We start from the raw sequence: 16975 nt of genomic DNA, 5'->3' as shown, positions 1-16975 counted from the left end.
ACACTGTAAAAGTGAAAGGAAAGCAGTTTTATCATAATTGCAGATGTTTGCAGCTTCTTTGGATTTTGATGCAGTTTAGGCTTTGTGAGTGGAAAGGTGATGATACACTAATTTAGTACAGAAAAAGAGAAAAGAAAATTAATTTCCCACAGGCTAAAGCAAAGATAGTCTTCTACTCACTGTGGGCTTAACGTTTGGCTTATTCTAACAAGTCACAAGGGCAGGGGATTATCAGATGCTAAGTCTTTGTTAACTTCAGAGTGCAGGACAGGATCCACAACATCTGCTTGAGCGTTTGAGCACTTATAGAGAGTCTGCTGTACCACCTCCCATAAACACACATACACACACTTTATGGATCCCCAGCCGATTCCCCTGCACCCAGCACAATGCTGATCTAAACAAGAAGTCAAGTCACAACTCAGCAAGATTTCACATATATATAACACCATTCACAGCCATGGACTACAGGAAAGACTACAACTGCCTCAAGCACTAACTCCACTTAAGGGATGTATGACTTGCTACATTCCCTTTCTTAAATTGAAAGTGCGGTCACATTTTGGTGCATTTCTGAATTTCTGCTGTCTTGTTAATTGTTTTTGCTTCAATCCGCATTGGCAGCTTGGACCACAAACACACGGGAATGTGCACCGGTGCTATTGATTGCTGCGAGGCAAAGTTAAAGAAACATTTCATGCCACAATGAGTGAGTCATAACTATTTAGTTGCTCCACTCACATCTCCATCGCTCTCCCTCTCTCTGAACAAACAGGTGGCTTCATTAGGCTACTTATTTTTTAGAGGGCTTTAATTGCAATTCTGTGCACTGATGCTGTGTTCTTCATCCACCTACAGACTGATTAAGGTTGCAGTATCGGGCTAACGAGAACACGCTTTGTTCAAATCATGCTGTAATTAGTGCTACAGAGATGCCGGAGAACGCTGCACATTTAGCCAAGAGATTTACACCCCCAGCCCTCCACACCCTCCCCCATAACTCTTCCTCTGTCTGTCTAATATAGAAATAAGAGGAAACAGAGCAGTGGAAACCAATCATTGAGGAGAATTGCTTTTTAAAAGCCTGAGGGTGGTGTAATACTGGCCATAGCTGAAGTCAGCACTACAGGCCCAAATTATACAATAAGAAACCTGGCTTTGTATCGAAATCAAAATCACTCACAATTTTGCAATAATGTAAATGAAAAAAAAATAAAAATAGTACAATTGCTTGAAATTCATGTTTAAGTCTGTAGGTTCTCTTTGCATTTTCCCCATGCACTTCTGTGAACTGTTCCAGGTCGATTTTTCTTCCTCAAATTGACTTCAAAGCTACATGGCTAATCCTCTGATCCTGTCATTGCCCTTTACCATTATTAATCTCATTATTAATCCTGTTAGAGACTTTCAAACATGGTTGTTTATTGGGTATTAGTGTCTGGTGGAGGAGAAGGAATGACGAGACTGAAAAATTGCACCACCGTCGGAATCGTAAGCAATGACTTGCTGTTTTCTTGACTTTATTTGGTGAATACAAATCAATGAATTAACGAATAAACAGAAAATCTCTTAATCTGGCTCTCACACCTGTGAAAATATGGGAAACTGTCATGAAATTGAGAGCTGTCTCTCTCTCCCTGAGCTTTCTCACCTAAATCCTCTATCTTGGCAGAGACAGTGACCGTCTAAAACTGTGAGTTTTAACTAACACACTGGCCGAGACAGCAGGTTTGGAAGGATTTTGTATGTTTCTAACCTTTCCAGTGTTCTTAGTCCCATTTTTAGAAGGATTGCCTTGTTACATTGTTACTTTACCTTTCAGAACGGGGGCTTTAAAAGTCAACATATGCTGACCATTTATACAGAGTGCTTTTGAGTTGTTCTTGGTGTCAGACATTCAATTATAAAGTGCATATTTACAGAACTGGAAGTATTCGTATTGGCTAGTATAAACAAAGTACCAATGCAGTTTAATTTGCTGAAGGCAGTAGTAAATTTACAGTGCTTTAGAAGTTTTATACTATTGTGATAATGCTGTATGCTTAACAGCTGCAAAAGCATTGATTTAAAGTCCAGTTACACCTCTCTCTTCACTTTCATACAATAAGAATTAGTTTGTAATATGTTATGCATGCATACATTAATATTTGTTGATGCATTTCAATTCATGTAGTAGCAGTGAACTTATTTTACTTGTATTAATCTTGGTTGATGTTAATTTAGGATTATATGCATTAGTATATGTGCTAGTATTGATTGAAATTAATATTAACCATGATTGATGGGTAGAGATGGGTACCGAAACCCAGTATTAAACTGGCCCCGGTGCTAAATTATGAAAGACCGTAGTATCAGTAAGATCTGACGGTATCGGTTCTGCTTTCGGTACTGGAGGAAAAAAAATAATGTACTATGTATTTTTGCTTAATAATGTTGTCGTGCACATTTAATCTCGCCAAACATTTCTAATGTGCGATCATATTAAGACGTTTGTACGTGAGATCTGCGTGAACTCTCATGCACGCTGCGGAGGCTGTCTGTCAGTCACACACACACACACACACACACACACACACAAACACCACAATGAGCGCACGCACATGCATTAACTGTACGTAAACTCCTGCTTAATAATAAAGAGTGATGATGGCGAAGAGATTTGCTTAATGATATTGTGCAGATTTTATCTTACCAAACATTTCTAATTTGCGATATTATTAAGACGTTTGTCTGTTAGATCTGCAAGAACTTGTATGCGCGCCGCGGAGGCTGTCTGTCAGTCACACACACACACACACACACACACACACACGCACACAACAAGAATGAGTGCGGTACACGCATAACAGTACGATAACTTCCGCTTAATACAAAGTGTGACGATGGCGGAGAGAGCAAAACGTTCCACAGTGTGGTTATACTTCACTAGAGTTAATGCTGACAACCCTCGTTGTCATAAGTGCAAAACAGTATTTGCATGTAAGGGCGTAAACACAACACAAGCAATCTGTCAAAGCATCTTTCAAAAGTGCATTATGTGTATCGACTGCCTAGCTAGCTCGCCTCTGGTTGTTGCCCCATCTACGTCAGGTATGTATGCTAAAATCATGTTGAATCAACGTTGTTCGCATCATTTAAAATAAATGTAAAATCTCCCTGGTTTGCTAACCTTACGTAGAAATTCTGTTGATTTCTTTTGAGAAAAATGAGAATGAAATCAACATATTTTCTACTTGTTTTTAAAATTCCAATTAAGGAAAAATCAGTATGTAAATGTAAACATTTATTTGGCTAACTTAAATGCACAGCACCTCAAGTTAGTTTACAAAATAGCCAATTGCCACATTTTGCAACCTTGTTCTTAAAAAAACACACACACACAGCACAAAGTACCGATAAGAATACCGTTCAAGTACCGGACCGTTAAGCAGTATCGGTAAGAGTAGTAATACCATTAAAACCTTAACGATACCCATCCCTATTGATGGGTGCTGCAAAGCATTCTTCTTGTTTAGTTTACTCTAACTCTTGTATTACGTAATGCTACCACAAACTGTCTTATTATAATACATGTAATCCAGTCAAATGTTGTGATTTACGTAGGTTACATTAAAGGAAACTAAGTCATGTAGGTATATCTGTTAGATTACTAGGGGGCATAAATGAACACACATAAAATGGTGTTATATGGAAGTACTATTTTTGTTCTGTACCTGTATTCTATGAATATTAGAATCAAGTTGTAAGTTGTTGCCTACTGGCAAGAATGCTTCCTATTCCTTTTTATCTTTTTCTCTTGTTTTCCAATTAGTCAACTTGCAAAAGAATGACGAGGATATTTTTTCCCTTCATGTAGATTATTAAGTGGAGTAAGGTGCAAAGAGGGGAAAAATTTCACACCTCACTGCACAAAGTAACATTTTTGAATTAAATCTTACAATTTTTGTTTGTTTATACACATGAATTAACTTCAGAAGTAAGGATTAAGGATTAGGATTAGGATTACAGCAAATCACAAGGAACAACAAATTTTGGAGACTTGGAACCCATTTTGTGTATGTACATTGTATGCTGATTATGTCTAACCATAATGTACTTCATTTTTGCATACCATGGACAGACATATCAAACTTGACTGCTAAACTATATAACCCAAAATTCTGCCTTAGGTTATCACCACATACTTCATATAGTTAAAAAAGAAAACAGTCAGTAAGAGTCTATCCTCTTGCTGAAACAGATGTGTGCATCAGCTGTGATTGCACTGAAGCTTAAGCATCAATGTTAATCTTTGACTTTGAAGTTTATATCGGCACAGTAAGAGGAATTAAATGGGTTTCTTTAGCATTTCATTTACATTGTTTTTATTTTTTTTAAATATTTATTAAATTTAACTTATATAAAACAAACATTGTTTTTATTTTTTAAAATATTTATTAAATTTAACTTATATAAAACAAATTCTTAAAATTCCCTCAAAAAAAAAAAGGAAAGATCTAAAAATGTTATTTTTTTATATTTATGTTTGAATTTAGATGTTTAATGACTACAAAGATCTGTTCATCTTAGATTTTCTTATCTTACATTATGCATTTACAGTTTTTCTCTCGTCTTTCAACATTACAACTATATTTTGATCTGTTTCTTATTTTGAGCTCTAGTTTGGGCAGATGCCCCAGATAGATTGAGTCTTGATGATGAGCATGGTGGCACAGCGTTAATATTCTCCCATGGCAGATTAAGTGGGAAAAGCAAGAAATGAGTGACAGATTTCCTCTCAGGCTTGATCAGCCAGGAGGAAAGGGTCAGTGGCTCATCAGACTGGGTCACGGCCCATCTCAGGCCAATGTGGAATGTGTTTTGAATCTCTTCCCCTGCCCCTATGGCCTAACAGTAAAACAGCAGTCTTCCTGGCCTGTAATGTGGTGCTTACAGTGATGTGCTTTAGCAGAACAACTAGACAACCCATTAGCTCTAATTGACTTTGTAAAGCTTTTTGTCAGATGCCAAATAACAAAGCCCCTGACAAATAACAAAGGACCTGATGGCATCCCTGCTGAAAACTATAAACACTTCTGGCAAGCAGTTTCACCACTATTTAGTGCACTGACATCTGGTTTGGAGAACAACTCCAAAACGGCGGCGCATATTAATGGAGCCCCTTTCTAAGGACTTCTGGAAACAGTTAAAATCAAGTCTTGTCTTAAGCCTTTATCTTTACTCGATTTCAGCTTCATCTCTAGGGCATTAGCCTTCAGAATTGAGTCAGTTTGTTATCTGGCATTATTCTAAATTAATGAATTGTGCACTCAGTAAATGCCTATAGTTTTGTATGCATTAAAGGTCCCCAAATGGAAAACAGAAGTATCTTCATTAGGCATTGGGGTTTCAATTTGAAGAATTTCAATTTGCAGAATTTGGAAAATCATTCACTGAATAAAAAAATAAAATAAATCATGCATAAATTGATCAGTGTACTAGGAGTAACATAAGGCTAAGGAATCAGACAATAAAACCAACTCTGTTTCTTCCCTCATTAAACTCTGCAATCAAACAGAATGGAAAAATGTTAATTTCTCCTCATCACTCTGAGCATCAGTTTCAGTCTTACATGTCTGTGCTTTTCTGTCTGTCTGTGATCAGCTCATTTATAAATATTTACTGCAATGTGTATTTATAAATTCAACTTTTCATGGAATAAACTGCTTCATCAAGGTTGTGATTTGCATTTCTGTAAATGATGATGCATCACCTCTCTGATGAAAAACATTATTCCTCATTTGAGTGGAATTACTCATTTCTTCTCATTAATTACGATCAGATTTGACTAACCAAAAGCTCTGAGCTTTCTGTGCAGTTTGTATATGTGTTTCTGCAAACTACTTTTATCTAATTGCAAGTGATCATTGTTTTGCAGTTGATTGAGGCCCTTATTCAATCTGTGCTGTGCGAAATCATGCTACTTCAAACAGAATTTCATGGATTCACAAGCCCAGAATCCTTCCCCCTTGATACAAACATCAGACACAGCAATAAAGCACCAAATCAGCCGATATAAAAGATTGAATATATTTCTCCTCTTGAGCATCTTAAGAATGCAGCTAGGACACGGCAAAGAACATTTATAATGAAGCGTGAATAGTCAAAGGGTTAATTTTCTCTAATCAGGGATGATTGCTCGGCAAACATACTACACATGGAAGCAAGAGAAGCAACATCAACCACATCTTCTCTCTTTCTTCTTCATAAACAGACTAGGAAGATGTTCCAGCATTCAAGGCTAAGAGGTTTCAAAGGCCTTTTGAGGCACAGGCATTGAGATGCTGCTCTCCATTTCTTCTACTTTTTTCAAAGAGTTTACATTCTTTTATTAGACAAGGGAATTAATTTTCAAAACCCTCCCTAGACTTAACCCCTTCCCTTCAGGAGTCCTTCAAAAAGATTCCCTTATAACAAAAGTGTGCACAGTTTTACAAAGCCAATGGATCCCTTTGTGCCACAGCTTGCCTGTTGATAGAGAGATATACAACAGTGGGTAAGAGAACGAGAAGACTGACCACAGGATTCTTCATAGTACTGTAAAAGTATATGTAAAAATAAATAAAAAAAACAAAGTCGGATGGCTCGGCTTAAGTAAAACACTGTAACGAATTACACTGCCTTCAGAGCTCAGAGGTGTGAAAGAGAACATATTAAGGTAAATGGATTGACTGCTTGGAAGATTAGAGGAATTGGAGTTAAAGCTGATTAGAGAGAAAGGTAGTCAAAGCGGAGGAACCTGCAGAGAAAAGAGATTTCATATTTAATTTAAAGGAAAGTGATATTTGATTCATCTTCCTTTTGTTTGATGTTTAAGAATGAATCTACTGTGGTGGTGTTGGACATTTAGCTTGCCGGCTGCCGGGAATGAAAATGAATAGGAGGAGTGTCTTGCTGCGTGAGGGCATTTTCTGGTCATGCTAATCAGCACTTATGTAAGGTGTTTGATTCATGGTTGGATGTATTGCGGCAATCAACAAAAGGGTTTCTAGCTTAACATGACATAAGTGCTAAGGCAGAACTGATTCTCTGAAAGGCAGAAAATAGTTTGTGTGCGGTTCCTGTTGAACAGTTCATGTTGATGTGTATGTAAGTGTCTGTATTTAGTACAAACTCAATTCAGCACCAGTTCTATCAAAGTGACAGGCGGATACTTTTGAATAATTGCATGTGTGTGCACTGCACATGCTTGGCTGTGCATGGTAACAAATGCACTTCTCGGTCAAGCTGCTTGTCTGGCAAGTTATTAATGTAACTGTAGGTCTGTACATGTAAACCGGTGGGGGGAAATCGTTTCTGTCAAAATATTGGCACTCTCTATTCCAGGGTAAAATCAGCCTGATTGACCTGATACTGCCTATTGTGTCATTAATATTAATCAAACAATATTGACGAAAAGAAAAAAAAAGAAAATCATAAATAAATAAATAGCAACGAGTGGTTGTTTACTATTACTGCGAAATTGATTATTCATGTAACAGAGAATAATTGAAGTTTGCTTTCCACTGTTTTCATTTAATTTGTTAATATTTAAGCTATGTTATAATATTAGTTGTCATTATAATCTTAATAGTCCACATTAGACGTTCAAACTATAAGCAGCTTTGCAAATACATGTCAACTAGCAGTCATTAGAATATTAGTAGACCGTCTGCTTAATATCTGCACACGTTTTATTTTTATGGTCTCCCAGCACACATTCTACTAACTTGAGTAACTTTGCAACTTCATGGCAACTTAATCCACTGTTCCTAATCGTAATCCAAAAGTCTATTAATACTCTGAGAGTTAGTTGGCATGTAGTTGTGAGTTGCAAAGTTAATTGTTTTATGCATCAAAGATGCATTAAATTGATCGAAAATCACTGTTAATTTGGATTTTCTATACATCATTTTTGGAATCCTGCCTTTCAAAGAATTCCACAGAAATATTAAACAAAAAAACTGGTTTCAACATTGATATAAAAAAAATATATATTTATTGAGCTGCAATTCAGCATATTAGAATTATTTCTGAAGCATCACGTGACACTGAATACTGAAGTAATGGCGAGTGAAAATTAAGGTTTGCCATCACAGAAATCAGTTGTATTTAAAAATAATTAAACGTTATATATGAAGCTGGTTTCTCAGTGATCTGTACAGTCATCGGCTTTGAGGTTACAGAGATGAAGTCCTAAATGTAGGCAGCTGAGATATCTCACTCCAGCTGTCACAGTGTTTGTGGGATGGGTCGATCCCAACCCGGCAAAGTGGCCCTCTTAGTTTTCTGTTTTCCTTTAGTGGTCACTGATCTGATAAAGGCTTTGATAGGTGGAAGCAATAAGAGGGAATCTCACCTCGCTCGGTGGAAGCCAAACAGATGAAATCCAGTGGGATTTGGGCTCAAATGTACCCTTGTGAGCAGCAGGGGTGATTAGACAGGAGGCCTGCAGTCAAGGTAAAGCCACATTAAACCAGCTCAGTGTCAAACCCCACTGTAATGCTCTTAGGAGCAGACAGGACGCTGAATATCTTCAGTGCAGTTTAAAACCCCGAGCGCTCTAGGAAATCTCAGTTGTTGCCGCCCTGTTCAGGAAGCATCTTGAAAGATATCAGTGACTGCTGCTGAAGAGTTGAGATAACATTGCCAATAACTTTATAAGGCAACTTTTATGATTAGGGCTCTGATATATATGAGAAATATAAATCCAAGATATCAGTAAACTTTTGAGTAATTTTCTAGCCCATATCTACATTGTAAAAAAGATTTTTCAAAGATGTGTAAAAAAAAAAAAAAAAAAAAAAAAAAGTGGATGTGACATACAGCCAAGTATGGTGACCCATACTCTGAATTTGTGCTCTGCATTTAACCAATTCAAAGTGTACATACACATCAGTGAAAATACACAGCGTGAACACACACCCGGAGCAGCTGGGGTTCAGTGCCTTGCTCAAGGGCACCTCAGTCATGGTATTGAAGATGGAGAGAATGCTGTACAGTCACTTCCCCACCTACAATTCCTGCCGGCCCGAGACTCGAACTTGCAACCTTTGAATAACGAGTCTGAATCTCTAACCATCAGGCCAAGACTTCCCCAAAAACCTTTTTTAAAAATTGAGATCCATGCATCATCTGAAAGCAGAATACATAAGCTTTCCATTGATGTATGGTTTATAAGGATCGGACAATATTTGGTTCGGACAACTATTTGAAAATCTGTAATCTGAGGGTGCAAAAATCACTTTAAGTCCTTAGCAATGCATATTACTAATCAAAAATTAAGTTTTGATGTATTTACTGTAGGAAATAATAATTAGCATTAAAGAAAAATCTATAATTTTGACCCATACAATATATTCTTTGGCTATTGCTAAAAATATACCCCAGTAACTTAGTTTTTATTATTATTATATATATATATTTTTTTCCATGTAGATGATCTGGTGTGTTCTATTCTGAGTTATCTCTGTGTAAACTTAATTTCCAGAGCTGCTCTGAGAGTCACTTCACAGGCATTTCCTGTGTGTTTCCGTTCCAATTAATGCTATTAAATTAATGTTGTGATAGATTGATTGATTGATTGATTGATTGATTATCAAATGATGCAATTCTAGATTTTTCAAAATTCCTTGATATTTTTGATCATATTGTCCTGTTCTAGTCATGATTTAACAATACTCTCAGTTTGTGTACTCAAGGAGCATGAGGTAATTATAGTGAGTGTGTGATACTATAGATGTGAAGGTGCCGTGCTGATTAGAGTTTAATAATGTGTTTAATAATGGCTCCCCAAAAACTTGCTAACAGTGGAAAAATTGTGTGTAAATGTGTGTGGGGTCACTTTTATTCACCAAATTATTATTATTTATTTTTTTTGCATTTGTCGTTTACAATTTGCATATGCAATTTGGTGTCAGTAACTTTTCCTGTTTTGTATTTTTATTTTCGTTTTTTCTTAAAATTGAAATTTTGATTTGAAAAAAGTACCTAACCCTTTATAATAAGATTAGGAAAGTGACAATTCCACAGGGGGATCCAAATGGCCCTTTGTAATCCTCTGAGAGAGTATTTAATTAGCTCTCTCTCTCTCTCTCTCTCTCTCTCATTATTTCTGTATTCTCTCTTTGCCGTTCAGACTGGTTCTCTTCCTGTCTCTCCCTATTTCTCTCTCCCCTTCCAGTTTTCTCAGTTCTTGCTGTGAAACATCTCTTTTGCCCATCCACAGAGACACAGGACTCCTGTTAGTTAGCTTGCATGCTGAGTTCAGAATGAAAAAAAATGCTCTCCATGCAGACTGCAGCAAATTGCATCTCTCCCTCCCTCTGTTAGCAGGAATGAGAGAGTATATGATGAAGAAAGAGAGAATGAGGGCTGATTGGACTTGAACTGGTTGGGTTAAAAGGGATCAACAAACATCATTGTGAGTGTGTCTCAGGGCCAGAAATTAACCAGATTTCTGGAAGACAAAATAGCATTGTATCTGTAAACATGCATATCTATGGAACACTCGAGTCCTGCATTTATTTTGATATAATGACGGTTAAACTGTACAGTTGACCGTTGGCCCTGGCAACCATAATCCCACATGGAGCCAGTTTCATTCTCTTGCATCATTCTGTCATATTTTCTCTCATAATACCGGGTTAGTAAATTAATATTTAATTTTCATTTTTGTGTCAATATCAAATAAGAATATCCTTATTTGAGATGAGGTGAAATCTAATTCAAAATGCAAATGCCAAGATCCTGAAATGCCAGTTAGTTTAATGCATTAGCAAAAAGGCAATATTTTTTTGTTGTTGTTTTGTTTTTGCTTGTTTTACAGAACTATTGATGCAGAGGCTTTAAAAGATTCAGATTAAAATTTCAGCTTTTAATCATGTTTTCATTTGTATTGTAAAACTACCTTGACTTTTTTTTGTTGCACCACGTCTTTCAATTTGACTTTTTATACAGGTGTTGTAAATATTAAAACAACTTTTTATGTAATGTAATGATACCTGTATATTACAAACTTCTGTGGAAAGAGCTTTTTTTTCACAATGTGTAAAGGGCAACAGACACTGCTCTTTCTTGTGTTAACTGATTTAATAACCAGTATGCCATGAATTATTGGACTAGACCTTTACTTGTTTTGTAAGAAGTATGTAATCATTTGTATTATAATAAGTAGCGGTGAAGAATAATATCCTTTCTTTGATGTGTATGTACATACAGCATGTTACATTTACAATCATGTATTTAGCAGACACTTTCTTCCAAAGTGACTTACAGTGCATTCAGGCTATATAAATATATTTTTATATATAAGTATGCTGTTGTAATTCTTACTGTATGAACTTGCAGATTATTGAGGACGTTGAGCTTGTTTTTCAGTAACTTAAAGCAGACGGGGAGACATTGTGGCTAAATGCTTTTGTTGCCCTTTTTTCCTGTCTCGAAATGCTGATTAATTTTCTTTCCGCCGCGGCTTTGATCCATAGCTATTTCTTACAGCTCTTCTCGTCTTTTAATGACATTGATTTATGCAGTCATTTGGCAGCTTGTGTTTCCTCTTCCCTGTTGTCCAAGAGTAGTTTTAATTCCGTTTCCATAACAACCTCAAGGCCGTTCCAGCCGTGTTGTATATTGTCTTAATCCCACATTGTTGCTTTTCCCCTTATTACATGCTTCTGCTTTCAGCCTTGTTAGTCAGTTTCCCTTTCACTCATACAAACCTACATTTTGACTTCTTCCATCCTTGATCTGTCTACCATCATCGAGGTGAAAGATTTCCTCTAAATCTCTGATGCATGTCTTTCTGTGTATGGATCTGGAACCACCAGCTGCTGTGCCAGTACAGTGAGCAGAGAGGAAGTTTAGGAACTTTATTCAGAAGGAGGCTGTGATGTTTATCAGTTGTGCACGATCGCTGATGGCCCTCTGGCTCCATGGCATTCATCCATCTATCAGAGCTCCTGAGAGGCCTTCTCCAGTCAACTCTTTCTCCCCAAAGGCTTTCAGTGTCTATATCCATCTCTCCCACTGCGACTGCTTCTGACTGGCAGGTCATGTTAAGCAGCTCCGCACACAGGCACCCTGATGCTCTCACGGTGCTTCAGGGAGCATTTAGGGTGAGCATAACTGTTCTGCTTTTTAGCAAAGAGAGTGTGAGGGTTCATGCACTTGAGAGTACTGTGTAGACTGTGAAAACAAGTTGCTATACATTTGGTGCAGTATGCAAACTCGTTTGGTTTGAGTGGTATAAAGTTACAGTGTAATGTTACAATTGTGTCCGCTGGTAAAGGAGATCTCAAGTGCGGTTTAATAAAGAAGAAATTTAACCAGATGCAGAAACCTATAGACTGTATTGTAGATAGAGCCTTCCAGCACTGACAGCTTTTTTATGTGTTGTTGTAACACCACCTTTTATGTATCTATTTATTAAATATTTTTACGGTAACACTTTGTTTAAAAGGCCAAATTCTCGCTTTTAACAAACCATTAACTATTAAGGTAGTTGGTAGGTTTAGGTATTGGGTAGGATTAGGAATTTAGAATATGGTCATGCAGAATATGTGCTTTATAAGTACTTATAAACAGCCAATATGTTAATAACAGGCACCTTAATAAACAACTAGTGAATAGTGAGAATTGGTCTCTATACTAAAGTGTTACTTTCTTTTGCTTTCAGAAAATGAAAAACATGTTCATCCAGACGTGTAGATAAATAAATAATAAGAATAAAAAATAAAAATTGACAGACGATTTTAATGAAAGTGATTTATTTATAAAGGCTTCAAATGGGGCTCATCCAGTGGTATTGCTATTGTGTTGGGTTTTTTTTCTTCTTCTAAAGTGTTATGTAATGTTAAGCTTATCGTTCATTTGTTATGAATAATCTTACTTGTTGTTTTGCGTCAAGCCCTGCCTCACCCACCAACCCACACTGTCATTTTTATGTCACTACAATATTGAAAAAATAGACATTATTTTACATGCTACATCTATTCATTTAGCAGATGCTTTTATACAAAGAGATTTTAAAATGAGGAACATCACAAGCAATTTACCATAAAAACGAACAATATTTGCAGTACACAAGCCGAAGCAAAATAGCTTTTTTTCTTCCTTTTTAACTGTTATTAAACACACACACAAAAAAGGGTTTACTTATTAATAACGTCTTAATGTAATTAATTTCACAAGTCAAAACAATGATTTACCTTCATTAAATCAAACTAAAAGTATCCAACAAAACTACATTCAAGGGTATTTAAGGTATAAAAAGACTCATTGAGGTAATAAGCTTACCACAGTGTAGGAACGGTCTTTACTCATGGTGGTTGATGTATAGTTATGTAATATTTGTTTAATTTCTCGCAAAAATAACTATATTGTGCTCTATACTGTTACTGTGTTATCAGATTGTGGCCATGGCGCCCACTCAATGAGTCAAACTGCTAGATTTTGGTGGCAGGAAATGGTCTACTGATGATTGTGTCCTTGTAAATAATGACCTTTGCATAAGTCTGAACACTGATCTGGATGTGGTTGAGTCAACCGTGTGTTTTGTTGTGAGCAGCTTTTGCTGTACACACACACACAAAAAAAAATGCAGTGACCTTATAGCCTGTTATGAGCTTGGATTAGCTGAGACACACTCCTGACACACCTGAGGGATTCGCTTTCTCTTTCTGTGCCCTCACACTCTCTCTCTCTCTCTCTCTCTCTCTCTCTCGTTCTCGCTCGCTCGCTATCTCACTCTCTCTCTATATATATCGATCTTAATAAGGCTCTCTTGCCCACCTCCTCTATCTATTAATCAATTATTAATAATAATTTTGTATTGATCCAAACCTAGAGCTTAACTTAATCTTTTTCTAAGCCTCCCCCACTAACTCCAGCTTCCCTCGTCCTCTCTTCCTCGCTGCTCTTGTGTGTGAGGCAGCAGGTGTGCTGTCACAGGCAATGAAAGGGCCAATCACCTGGGGAATCAAAGAACCCGTGACTCTGTCACTCCACACATCTTCTGACAGACAGCCCACTATTTATACCTCTCCCAGGGAAAAAAAGTGAGAGCAAGGGAGGAATTTCATTAGGAAGAGAGAGGGAAAAAAAAGAAATAAATGGAAATTGGGCGAAGCTTCTGAAGGGGCGATTGAACGAGTGTGAAATGTTACGAAAAGGGGAGAAGACACCAGCATGTTTTTTTCTGTTTTACGGCTGACAGTTTTCATTCTTTTTGGCCTTTAGCTTTTTTCACTTATGCATGATGATACCATGTCGTCCATAAATGTATGCTGAAACTGTCTCTAGTTCGGTCGCTTTGCAAGGCGATGATTGTGAGAAAGAAGGAATGTTTAATGAGGCGACGAAGCAGCTAAACGTAGCAAGCTCTGCCACGAGGAAAACACTCCACTCATTAGTATCTGCCATTCTCTCCAACTTGCATTTAAATGTGCCTCTGCATCTGTGATGTTTTGTAGCTCACATTTTTTTGGTGAAAAATAAACATCAAAAGTCAAAACTGAGATTCTGAAACTGCTCTGAGGTCGTGCTGTGAAGAAACCCATATCATGACACAGTCACGCAGGGCCCTGTCATGCTTTCTGTCCTGTGTCACAAACTGGAGATATCAAACAAAATATGCAATTAAAACAAAGCACTCCAGCTATTTTTAAATGGCTTGTTTTTTGTTTAGTTGTTGTTGTTCTGTTCTTCTTTATCTGATTTGATACATTCATTGATTACATGCATTTCTCAGTACAGTTTGAGTGAATTGAGAATGAGTGTGTAAATCTCTATATTTACAGGTCCTGACTGGTATACGGTGAGAGTGGATCTGACGGTGATGGACGTCAATGATAATGCCCCAGAATGGACGATGGTCCCTTTCCCGTACCTGAGTGTGGTCTCTGCGAATGCTCCAGCAAACACTCTAGTCTACAAGCTTCAAGCCAGAGATGGTGACGACGGCATTAATGGAGAGGTGGAATACTTCCTGTCTGACGGTGAGCAGATTTCCATCTATGTTAAAAAAGAGTTGTGTGCATTTTTTTTAGCTTTCTTTGATAAGTAGAAGGTCCAAAAGAATAGCAATTATCTGAAATAGACAGCTTTTGTAGCATTAAGTCTTTACTATCACTTTTGATTAATTTAATGCTTTCTTTCAAAAAAAAAAAAAAAAAAAAAAAACTTACTGACCTCAAACTTTTGAACAATAGTGTATAATGTTTCCTGAGCAGCAAACCAGCATATTAAAATGATTTCTGAAGGATCAAGTGGCACTGAAGACTGGAGTAATAGCTGCTGAAAATTAATCTTTGCCCTCACAGGAATATATTTCATTAAAAAAATGTATTAAAATAGAAAACAGTTCTTTTAAATTGCAAAAATAGATTTAAAATAATAATGATGTCGCAATATTCCTTTTTATGCTGTATTTTATATTAATAAAATAATGGCAATACTTGATCTAACAGTAATGTATTAAATAACAGTGAACAACATGCACTGTTTTTCATTATTCATTTATATTTGCTCATAATATGTTAATAATAATTAATACAAATTGGAGGTATTAGTTAGATGATACCTAATGCATTAGCAAATTGAACCTAATTGCAAAGTGTTGCATTTAACGTGCATGAGAATGAAAATGTTTGTTATACGACAGGCGGTGACGGGAGATTTGAGGTGGACAGGAAGAACGGTCATGTGCGGACGACAGGCCTCCCCCTGCAGAGGGACAGAGAATACCTGCTCACAGTGGTGGCTGCTGACCGGCAGGGCAGCCGCAGTCCTCCCGCTGTAGTGTCCATCATCGCTGGCCCTAGAGCTCCTCAATTCACCAACGTGTCTTATACAATCTCCATACCAGAAAACACACCAGAAGGCCAACCGTGAGTAAATCCGAAACACACACTCACAAACACACACCCAATCTCGTAAATGCAGCAAATCTTATTTCCATAGAGTAATTCTAGCACGCCCTAAATGCATCTCCCACGCCATGAGAACACCACTTATCCATCAGGGTAACAAATAGAAACAGGATCATGCTGCACTTACAGCCATCCGTGTGCCCTCTGCTTCCCGCTGGAGCATAGCTTGTGTGAGTCATCGTGTACTACACGATGCAAAATTCATGAAATAATGATCTTTGACTATGTCAGGGTACTGTGATATGCATTAAAAATGCATGAACTTCAGAACTTTGTTCTGCTCGTATAGACAGCCTTGAGAGGTTAACCATGCATTTCACCAATTAATTTATAGGATAAAAGCCTCTCTCTTTTTTTGTATTATTTATTTATTTAAATTTGCTCCCACATATAGATGACAAATGGACCCTTTATTACTTTGTCTTGGTACAGTCAGTGTTAATTGTGTAGCCCTTTGATATTAGATGAGTCACTGAGAAATGACTTGCATGATGCTACAGGGAAGAATGATTAGCCGTGCCCTACACAGATGTATTAAATCAGGCTTTGCCTTGTAGCAAATTATCCTAAATCCATGTGGAATAAGTGCCTACTAGATCCATTTATGGCAGCTGCATGTCATTAAATATGCATTGCACGCTGCGGTGTATTATTTTCCTCATACACACCTGTGTTTCCGCTATATTGTTGCTTTTATTAAACTTAGACTTGGCACCCACAGGCAGATCTTACTGAATCAGGTTTGCTTCATCATAGCTATACAAAAATATGGTTAATGTTAGGATAAGTATATTGCTCATGGCACCAAAGTGGTGTGACGCTAATCTTATCCTCAAACATTCTGGTCTCTGCCAGACAGCAGAGTCAGACCAAGCCAACAAGCAACCTCTGCCAATGGGAATGGAGTTGTAATAACCACAATACCTGACAGGAAGTCACATTTACCTCTGTTCGTCTGCCGTTAAGCTTCTTTGGGATTACCAAAATACATTAATGTCAATTTTGACTGCTTGACTGCATGATTATCA

General features: G+C 37.2%; 1 protein-coding gene across 3 annotated transcripts in view; it reads left to right on the top strand.

The window, feature by feature from the left end:
- LOC113106222 (neural-cadherin) overlaps positions 1–16975 on the top strand; it is a 300806-nt gene that overhangs the window by 125324 nt on the left and 158507 nt on the right. For all 3 annotated transcript variants that reach the window (XM_026267912.1, XM_026267913.1, XM_026267914.1), the window contains 2 exons: positions 14817–15014; positions 15680–15905. In XM_026267912.1, the coding sequence (XP_026123697.1) occupies positions 14817–15014; positions 15680–15905 (424 nt within the window). The remainder of the gene's footprint in view (positions 1–14816; positions 15015–15679; positions 15906–16975) is intronic.

The sequence above is a fragment of the Carassius auratus genome, chromosome 7 (genome assembly GCF_003368295.1).
Source record: "Carassius auratus strain Wakin chromosome 7, ASM336829v1, whole genome shotgun sequence".
Lineage (NCBI taxonomy): Eukaryota > Metazoa > Chordata > Actinopteri > Cypriniformes > Cyprinidae > Carassius > Carassius auratus.
The sequence above is the reverse complement of the archived record's forward strand: the minus strand, read 5'-3'. Positions and strand labels throughout refer to the sequence as shown.